The sequence below is a fragment of the Hemicordylus capensis genome, chromosome 2 (assembly GCF_027244095.1).
Source record: "Hemicordylus capensis ecotype Gifberg chromosome 2, rHemCap1.1.pri, whole genome shotgun sequence".
NCBI lineage: Eukaryota > Metazoa > Chordata > Lepidosauria > Squamata > Cordylidae > Hemicordylus > Hemicordylus capensis.
In genome coordinates this window covers 342,445,469-342,456,171 of record NC_069658.1, presented here as the reverse complement: position 1 = coordinate 342,456,171, position 10,703 = coordinate 342,445,469, and the positions used below count along the sequence as shown (strand labels likewise).

Here is a 10,703-nt window from a genome sequence, read left to right as displayed (position 1 = left end):
TCCCTCGATTGGCTTAAGAGTAGGGAACTCATGGACAGTCTCTACAGATCTTTCACTGAGGCTCAAATTACACATTAGATTAAGGCTGTGATTGAGAGATAAGCTTAAAAGTGGAAGTCTCTCTTTTGCTGCAAACAGCAGCTGTAGGGAACCTCCAGTACAGTCTGGAACTATGGAACATTCCTCCTTGGCAAAACAAATTTCCCCTCCAAAATGGCTACTTGGCCTCAAAGTGGCTATTTCCAGCAACTATCCACTTCAAGGGTAAAACATTGGGGAGGGGGGGAGTTAGCCCACTTTCCCATTACACAAGGGTTTCAGTTTGCAGCGCCCCCACCTCCAGTTGCTTTTTGTGGAGAAAGAGACTCCTCCAGTTTTAAGCCTAACGATGGCCTTAATGTAGTATGTCGTTTGGCCTTGAGGCACAGAAGGGAGACAGGCTTGTTCTTACCTTTCGCAACACAACAATGAGGATCACCAGGAAAAAAAACACGAGCACCAACAAGCCCAGGATGACTGCAGTGATGATCATTTTAAAAGGCAAATCTGAAACAGTAAACACAAGCAGAATAGTTAGGCTTTCACATTAGTCCATGTGAAAGTTGAATGGGATCTTGCAGAATATTTATTTAGAGGCTTAAGTTGCATTTCAGTTATATGGAGCTTACAGTATCATAAAAATCATTTCATAGGACAATATACACAAACACCAGTAGCAGTAGAAGGCAGTGTCAGAAGGTCTATCAGGGATGTGCGAGCCTGCTCGCATCGAGCTGGCCCATATCGGGTGGTCCGAGTTTGAACCAGACCACAGGACTATCAGTTGGGAGGGCGGCGGGGCGGTTGGAGGAGCCCTTACCACTGCCTCCTCCTGGGGCTTCATTTAAAAGGTAAAAAAATAAGCATTTAGTCCCCGCTGCTTTAAAGTTTTAAAAGGAAAGTCTTTTTAATTAATTGATTGATTAATTAATTAATTAATTACATTTATATCCCACTCTTTCTTCGAGGAGCTCAGAGTGATGTAACTGCTTACTTTTATCCTCACAACAACCCTGTGAGGTAGGTTAGGTTGAGAGATACATGACTAGCCCAGAGTCACCCAGTGAGTTTCATGGTTTGATGGGGATTTGAACTTGGGTCTTCCCAGTCCTAGTCCAACACTATGCTATGCTGGCTAGGAGATCCTCTTTACTTGTAAAGGGGAATCCTAGCCAGATTCCCCTTTACTCTGCTCCCCCGAGCTGGCTACAGGCTACACCAGAATTGGACAGGCTCGATCAAACCCAAGTCCAAGCCGCCCGTGGTGGCTCGAATTTGGTCCAGATTCAAGCCAAACCAGGCTAACATCCAGCTCGCACATCCCTAAGGTCTATCATGAACCTCTTCTGCCCTCTCTCTCTTGCTCTCTTGGCACACAGATAAATGCCTGATTTCATGCAACAATGGCTGGAGGAGCATTCCATGTAACCAGTACAAACATGGAATTTAGTATCCCTTCATTTGCACCTCTTCCTCCTTTTCTTTTGATCTTGTTTGATTGGTCACCATCCTTTTGCTATACTAAATGTGTAGAAAGCAGCAAGAAAAAATGTTCTATGTGTGAAAACTAGACTTGGATTTTTGAAAGAAAGCAATCAGATTGGATTAATTGCATCTTGCTCAATAAGACTAAGATTCTGTAGTCTCATTTAGATGTTAGATGAATGCATAGAATGGGGTGGCGGGGGGGGGGGGGAAGCAGGATCACATGTGCCCAAATTCCATGCATAACGACGTCTAAATAGAGCCCCATGTATGTACAGGACTTCTCCATATGAGCAGAACCTCAGCTTTTACAGGGGTCCTGATTCCGCAAAGCCTCCACAAGTGCAACTGTATATGTGTGGACTCTTTTAGATCTTTTTATAGGTGTATGGTGGTTAAGTACTCCTCTCTGCCTCCACCAATGCACTAATATAATATCTGGAAGGGTTGGGGTTTTTTTGCTCTTTTGGTAATAACCATATTCCAGAGACATAGAGGAGGCGCCTTGTGAGTAGGTTATCAAAACCACTGTACAGTGAGATGGTAAGGTCGTTCACATGACCAGCCCTACCTGGACTTTCACAACTTCCCAGGTAGGGCTGGTCGTGTGCAGCACCAGGAACATTCCCAATTACAGCTCTCTGCAGCTAGGTGGCCAGATTTGGCTTTTAAAAAGCCAAATTCTGGCTTACGGCCCATTTGACCCACAAGTATACCCCTTAGGTTCTGGCAATTCTGCTCTGCAGTGGGATAGCTTGAGTCTTGTACCCGGGTCAATAGTGAGGTAGAAGGATGCAAGTGCACCCTTCTACCCTGCCCCCTGGTCATGTGAACGCTTGGGCTGCATGTAGCCTGAGTATCCATAGAGCTGGGTGGCAAGAGTGGGAGTGGTGCACTGTGGGATGCAGAAGGCTGCATCTTGCTTTCCCCCAGGCCCCTTGCCTCTCCTGGAGCACTCAAGCGCTGATCCTGTGGGCATATGACTACTCTGTGGGAAGGCTCCTGCCTTCTCCCCAGCCCTCCCAGACTGGGTAAGTTTTGGCCATTTGAATGACCTTAGTGTTTCATTAATGAATATTAGTAACAACTCATAGTCAGTTCTTAAGTTATTCAGTAATTCAACAGTTCCCTCAAGCATCCCTCAAGCATCACCCCCAGTTGCCTCAGAACTTTAATTCCCTTTTCCAGTGTCTTCAGAACATTGCAGGTTCTTTTCAAATCCCAGTTCAGATTCTAGCACTCTCTATGGTTTACTAGGTTGCTAGGGTTTGGGGGCTTTTTGTATTAAGATTTACTAAAGTTTAAATAAGATTACACAATCAAAATAGCATCAACAATACCCCATAAACCCACCTCTGATCCTTAGCACAGATAAAGAAAAGGAAAGGAAAACAAAAATAAAACACACACACACACAACACACAAACACAGGGGGAGAAAGGAAAAACACACACCAAAAAAACCCAACTGAACAAAACAAAATACCACTACCACAGAAGCCTGAACCAACCACAAGTCCCAGGTATCACTGTTCTGTATTTAAGTAAGAGAAGAGTTTAAACAAAAGCTTTCCCAGTGTTGTTCAACTTGTTCGGTTTTTCTATTTCCCAGAATGCGTTTTCTCTGGCAGCCAAAGCTGTCATCTTTGTCAAAGGCCTTCTCTACATCCAGTGATAGAATGTATCACAGAGAGGACCCTTGCTCTGAAGCTGCAATTCATAACAACTTGGATGTTATCAGCACCCTGCCGACCAGGGACAAAACCTGTTTGCACAGGGTGTAGCAACAACAACAAAAAATATTTATATAGCGCTTTTCAACCAAAGTTCCCAAAGCAGTTTACATAGATATAAATAAAATAAATAAAATGGCTCCTTTTCTCCAAAGGGCTCACAATCTAAAAAAAGAACCAGAAGACAGGCACTGGAGCAACAGCCACTGGAGTGATGCTGAGCTGGAAATGCATGCATTTGTTTTGTTTTTTGGACAGAGCAGTGGCGATGATTTTTGCATTAGCATTTATGAAGAATATGGGCCTATAGTTGCTACAAAACTGAAGATCTTTATCTGGTTTTAAGATTACAGTAATAGCAGCCTTATTTATATAAGCAGGAAGACATAAACAACCCAGCTCCCTATCAATTGTACAAAATAATATCAGGATTAATTTAGTTTCAAGTGCTTTATACCATTCTATTATAAAACTGTCAGCCCCGGGTGCTTTACATGATTTCATATCCTTAAATCCTTGGTGGCGTTTGTCTAGAGTAAGGGGTGCACTATCACTTTCCGTTTGACTTGAGGAGGGCTGTGGGAGATTTAATAAAGCCAGGAATTGGTTAATCTCCACAGATTTATAAATTTTATCCCCCTCATATAATTTGGAATAAAAGCCTTGAAATAATTCATTAATTTTTACCGGATCATTCCATATCCTTCCTGCCTCATCCCAAAGAGAGGCAATATTATTTCAATTCTTCATTAAATCTTAATTTATGTGTCAGAAGCTTACCAACTCTTTTACCACTTTCCATATATTTTTGTTTAACACAAGTAAGGATGAAATCTACCTGTTTAGAATGCAAAATATTAACTTCATACTGAAGGTTAAGTAGGTTGGTGTACTTATCAGGGGATGGAGATTGCCCATAATTAATTATTATCTCTGACAGAGCTTGTACTAGTTTTCAAAATATTGTAAAGACCAAGATCTGACATTGTTTGTTCAATAATTAACCTAGATTTGGATCTAACTAATTTATTAATATTTCTGTCCAGAAGGGGGTTCAGCACTTCATTAATATCTCCTCTAAGGATAATATTATCACAGTCATTATCACCATTAAAGTCAGGATTGTATGACTTTAAATGTTACAAAAGGTAAATAATTGACCATTGACTCTAACCTTTGCTAGTAGGAATCTACTACAATTTCCATCAATCACTGTGTCCAAAATAATTACGTGCTTTTTAATGAAACAATGCAACTCCCCAAGCTTTGGAAGAGTTGCCAGCTAGAATAGTTTCACCCACCCAGTCTTTCTGTATATGCTTTGCCTCAGGAGCTTTTAAATGAGTTTCCTGTAGTAGGGCAATATCAATGTTTTCCCTCTTTAGCATTATAAGAACGTTTCTCAGTTTCTGAGGCATTGAGAGCCCTCTGACATTCCAAGTACAGCTGGACCACATTATCTGCTGGGGTTCTGTTCCCACAGATTATCTGCAGTCCAGTGATGCCCCCCAAAGTCCCCCAAATTCTGTGAAAAATCATGGGGTGCGGAAAATCATGGGGTGTGTGTGTGGGGGTGTTCTTTGAAAGAACATACCACAAAATGGCTCTTCTCCATAAAATAGCAGCCAGAAATGACCTTCAACGTCATTTCTGGACACCACCAACCCATGAATATGCAAGTTTAACCCTTTCCCCCATTTACCCCCTGCATATGCTGAGCTCGGGTGTCTATTACCCAATCCACAGATGGTGAATCCACAGATAGCGAGTTTCTCCTGTAATGAATTTAAGATTATTCATGTTTAAAATAATGTAGGCTAAAACGTGCCAGATTTATTACGATGAAAGACAGGGGCTGTGAAAGGAACAGAGTATTATCAAAAGAAATTAAGGAATGATCCAGTAGGTGGCATGGTTTTACAAAGAGAAAGAGAAACCAAGGGAAATAAAAAGCAATAAAAAATAAATGGCCAACAGAAATCCTAGTACAATAAATATCCCATATCTTCTTGTTAGCCCTTCCAATCTCTCCACCCAAGACTCCAATCAAGTCAGGCATGTAAATGCCTTGTAGATCAATACCCCAAAATTCCAAACACCCCTCCCCACTTTAAGCAAAACTCTTAAAACCTTAACCATTGTTTTCCTGAATCTAAATTATTATTTCAAATCCCCATACTGAAAAATGTTTAGGAGACCCAACCAGCATTATAGATAAAGATTTATCATTTTAGGGGTTTGGGGTCCTAGACATTGTAATTACACCCACAGATCCAGTATGGTAATAAACATATCCAAATCAAGCAGATTCCACATTCATAACACAAATGAAATCAACAACATTTTAGTTATACAGTAAAAGTGGAACTTGGAGGCAAAATTCAGAATTCAAAATTCAGAATTAGATCGGGCATTAGTCACAAAGGCTATTCTCAGGAGCAGTCTAACCCAGGTTGGGGCACCCCAGGCTGGGTTAGGCTGCTCACCGGGATTGCTCCCAATCCCAGTACTCCCACCCAGCCAGACCCAACTTTCAATCCCAAGTGCACCCTTAAGCCCAGCACTGGGGTCATGTGTATGCTCTGGCTGTATGCAGCCTGAGCATTCACCAAGCCAAAGGGCAAGAGCGCCCAGCTGAGGGAGGATCCATCAATGCACTGTGCTCCTGGCATGGTGCATTGAGGGATGCCAGAGGACTTCCCTGCTCTGGCTCCCTGCTCTGCCACTTACTGTGGTGCCACTCCTGTGCTGAAGTGAGTGTCAGAGAAAAATGGGGAAGGAGATTGTGTGCAGGAGGGCTGGCAGCCCTCCCCCCCCACCCCCGGTGGCAATTATGGTTGTTTGCAAAACCTCATTATTTCTCAGCAGTAACGAAGAATAAAGATGATATGCAAAATTAACTGCTAGAATTTAAACAAAGTATTTTCCTGGCAAAAAAAGATAATGCCGTATTCAGTCACTGAGGCCAATAAAAGCCAAAAGGAATTACATTTCAAACATATTCCAACCTCTTCAGCTTCTAGCAATCCTCTCAAGATTGTGAGCCCTTTGGGGACAGAGAGTCTCATTCATTCATTCATTCATTCGTAAACCACTTTGGGAACTTTTGTTCTGATTGTTTTTAATGTTGTTTTAGAGCATTGTTTTAAACATTTTTAAATTGTTGTGTTTTAAATTTCTTGGTTTTGTTTTTAACTAATGTTTTAATGTTGTTTTTATCTGTTGTAAACCGCCCAGAGACATGGGTTTGGGGCGGTATAACAATAAGTAAACAAACAAACAAACAAACAAACATTTGTTGGAAAGCGGTATATAAATATCCATTGTATTCATATTCCCATGGGGAATCAGAGTTGTTAACTCTCAAAAACGGCTGGATATTAAGGAAGCAAGATAGTTGCTTATCATGAGCTAGGCTTTTTGCCCATGCAGATTCTTTCCTTAGATCAACAACAAGCTTAGGAAAATCCTGAAACAATCAGATTTTAACCTGATCAGGGCCCCAGCATAACTCATCCCCAATAACTCATGCTGTGGGTCTTCTGCTTCTGTCAGTGAATTTAAAACATGCCCCTTCATCACAGGGAAATGAATGAATGAATGAATGATAAATAAATAAATATTAGGCTAGGTTGCCAGGTTTCAGAAACAGCATTATTCTCACAATCACAGTGCAGAAATAAAAACGTCTGTGCACATTCACACATCACGCAAGACACATGTTATGAGACTCACTATTGGGGACCAGGGCGATAATTTGGGAGCTGTGTGCACCCAGGAGATTCTGAGTGGCACATTTTATATAGACTGGTTCATCTACTCTGTGGAGGCGCAGCTTGCTAGTAACAATGTAAATCTTCCTGTCCTCTTGATACGTAGCATTTGTCTGAAGATCTATCTCTTCAGAGGTGTTCCCCAGGATTCTGGTAGCTTCTCCAGGGCACCTGCTACAAAAGGCAAGAGTCAATAGAAGACAGCACAACTTAAGTGGCATATTCAGATACTTCATTCATTCACACACCAACCCAGCCCTATGCATGCTTATTCAGAAACATGTCTCATTCTGTAGAAGTAAGTGTGCATAGGAATACAGCCTTAAAGTCATATCTTGTCCCACAGTTAGGGTCAATTGAATGAGGCATCCTTGATGAAGCTAAGCACAGCCAAGTCTGGCCTGACTTGGAGACCACTTGGGAATACTATTATGCTGTTTATCATTTTCCATTCAGGCTCAAAATGTGTTTTTAGTGAACCAGTAGTGTGTACAAGTTTTCTCACAAGGGCAGATTATATGCTTCTGCATGCCATTGAGAAAATCCTTCTCAATGACTTGCAGAATTATGATGACCTTTCAGCAAATGCTCATTTTGAGACCAGTTTGAAGCAGTGCTTTGGGCTATAACAAGCTTGTGAAGTTCTTGGGCTGTAATAAGTAAAATTACTTATTGTAATTTTAAGTAAAAATTATAAGTATAATTATAATTATTTTACTTATAAGTAAAATTACTGGGTGCTTGTGGTGCCATTCATATGTATCTGAAAATGCATCTTGAATCAGTAAGGGGAGAACATACATTGGTTTCCAATAGAGTGAAATCTCCATGCCAGGCTAACCATGGTTTACATGCTTAGTGGACTTCTGAGCACCAGGTGCTGGGGACAAACATGGGAGGACTTTTACCTGCTTGCCTCCCTGCCTGTCCTAGGTGTGAGTCCCCCAGAGGACCTGAGAGGGAAGACTTTGATCTGATCTGATAGGACAATTCTTATGGTCCCATTTTCTTATTTTTGGTATACCCTTCAGAAACAGCTCAACGGCATTTTGTGGCAGAGAGTTCAACTTTACAATACTATTAACCTGTACTAGAAAGAGTTCAGTTAAAATTCATTCTTTCTGTTGAAAATAGTGGGAGCGGTGTCGGGGAGGGAGGGAATAGAAATGTTGCTGCCTCCCCTTGTAGCCAACCCACTTAGAGGAGTGAAGAGTGACATGGTGGCTTGTGAGTCAACTTTGTCCCCATAACAGCTGCTGCCCAACTTATTGCTGGATTGGGAAAGAAGGAGGGCAGCTGACCACAGGGGCACAGGTCACTGAGGAGGAGGCAGCAAAACGGGCAAGTAAGAAGGAAGATGGATTTAGGTGACTTGGGGATGGGGCCGTAACTGAGTATCTGCTGCAGGTTCAATCCCTGCCATCTCCAGGTAGGGCTGAGAAAGTCTGAAATCTTGGAGAGTCACTGCTAGTCGGCAATACTGAGTTAGAACCAAAGGTCTGTCTGTTGGAGATGGGAGTTCCAGTGACTCAACCTTTGGCACCAACTATCCTAACGACCACAAGGGGCACTGGGAGTAGAGACAGTGAGTAAAGGCCTCCCTATCTGTCCCTACTCTATGACCCCTGATCTGACCCTTTAGCACTTCCTGTGCTGAGTCACAATCCTTCCTTTCCTCTTAGAGAATAGATGGAAACTTCTCTCTCCCTCCTTACCTGTTCATTATGTAGTCCTTTAGATTAGGATTAGGTCTTTCCTATCCATGTGTACTTAACCAATAAATACTTAGTATTTAGTTCTACAAGAATCTCCATGTGTTTTCTCTAAATAGCTGCAACCACTAAACCATCCTCTGCTCCCTACTCTGTAACTGGAGTGTGTGCTCTCTTCCTTAGTGCTCTGCTGTTTACCTATTGGGGGTAAAATTAACAACCCCCAACACTGACTTGGTACAGCTTCCTATTCTCCTATGACTTGTTATTGCACACTGGTGCACCCACTGGTGCAAACATTTTTTGATGGCTTCTGCACTGATGAAATGAAAAGGCAATCTGAGGGTGACTGTAGAGGCTTTGTTATTATGCAGTATTTCTCTCATAAACAGTCTGAATCCATCTCCTTTGTAATTAGATTTAAGTGCAGAAAATTCCATGATCAAGTCTTTAATTCCATCACTTCCCATTAAGCACATTGACAGAAATTGAAAAAGTTATCTTCTCACCGTTTAGCATCATTAGCACAGTTGTGCCAGACAACCTCTGGCTGGGGCATTCCTTCTGTGATGCATGTCACTGTTTGCTCCCCAGTGGAAAAGTTTCTGGTCTCTTTTACATCAGTCACCTTAGCTGGGACTGGATATAGGAGAGGAAAGGACACAAGACAACATGTAACTTGCTGGTTAAAAAAAAAACAGCAAGCAGGGTGTAGGAATAAACAGCTTTCCCAACAAAGAGAGATAAACAATGAGATCTCCCAAGGGTTTGTATTACAACTGCTGTTATTTAACATATCCATAAATAATCTGAAGTCAGAGGCATGCTAGTCAACGTTGCAGATGACTTCCAGTTATTTGGAACAGTAAATTCCCAAACTAATTCTGGGCAGAACGAGAAGTTACAAAGAGTTCCCAATACCGTTTTTTGTTGTAGCACTAATGCAGAGACAGAGAAATAGTGAACTAGAGAGACAGCTTCAACCCATCCTCGATCAATCAGTTCTCTTCGGCAAATGCCCCCCTCAGATGTTTTTGATTCTGGGCTCCAAAACCAATTGGCTGTAGGGAGGAATTTCCAGGGGAATTTCAAGATCAGCAGGTGTAGGAGGCTTAAGCACTCCTCCCATCAATAAGTGTCCAGCCCTGCCTTCCTACTATCTCAGCAAATAAGGGTGGGGAACCTGAGTTTGCAAAGTGAACATCTAAATTCAAACAAGTACAGAGCAATATACATTGAGAGAGAGAGAATATTTTCCAATATGATAACAAACATTAATGGGGTCAAAACATGCTTTAAACATCCAGGAAAAATTTGGGAGGGAGGGGAGGTGGGTCACAATAGAAAATAAGAGAGAGCACGCACTGGGTTAAAAACCAGATGCAATGTTAAATTTGCCTTTGATTGTTGTACTCAGGATGGACCATGCCTTTTAAAAAAACCAAACCAAAAATTTAGCTTTGTCACTGAAGGCCCAAGCTGACCTTGGCACACCCTTCTAGGAAAAGAAAGCTTGGCTATTGTGATCCATGCTCTGGTAACCTCCAAAGTACTGTAATGTACTGTAATGATGCGGGCCTGCCTTTAAAGAATGTTCAGAAACCGTAGTTATTTCAACATTATTGTATGCACTTCTAGCAGCAAAGTTTACAACAATATGATGAGCCTCTTCTCACAATCAGTGAGAAGGGCTCGCAGGCGGGCTGCGGAGGAGGCAGATTATACTTACCTTCCCTGCAGATGATCCCACTTGTGTTGCTGGACATGCTCCCTGCGCACCCGGAAGATTACCCATTCAGTCAGGCAGTTGGGAGGGTCAGGACCTGGGATGTGTCGTCCCGGCCTCCAGAACTACCAGGATGCATCGCACGAATGCGCAGTGCATCATGGGGATCGCCCCTCCCTAGGATCCCCACAGTATGGCAGCTGGGGCTGCAAGCAGCCACGGCTGCCACACAATTA

The 10,703-nt window shown here is 42.3% G+C and overlaps 1 protein-coding gene across 2 annotated transcripts in view; it reads right to left on the bottom strand.

The window, feature by feature from the left end:
• The window catches only part of PDGFRB (platelet derived growth factor receptor beta), a 145,186-nt gene that overhangs the window by 33,289 nt on the left and 101,194 nt on the right, over positions 1-10,703 (bottom strand). The window contains exons 9-11 of one of the 2 annotated variants that reach the window (XM_053303784.1): positions 9,251-9,380; positions 6,992-7,203; positions 452-546 (exon numbers count right to left, since the gene is read on the bottom strand). In XM_053303784.1, coding sequence (XP_053159759.1) covers positions 452-546; positions 6,992-7,203; positions 9,251-9,380 — 437 coding nt within the window. The remainder of the gene's footprint in view (positions 1-451; positions 547-6,991; positions 7,204-9,250; positions 9,381-10,703) is intronic. The other variant, XM_053303785.1, reaches the window with a different exon arrangement.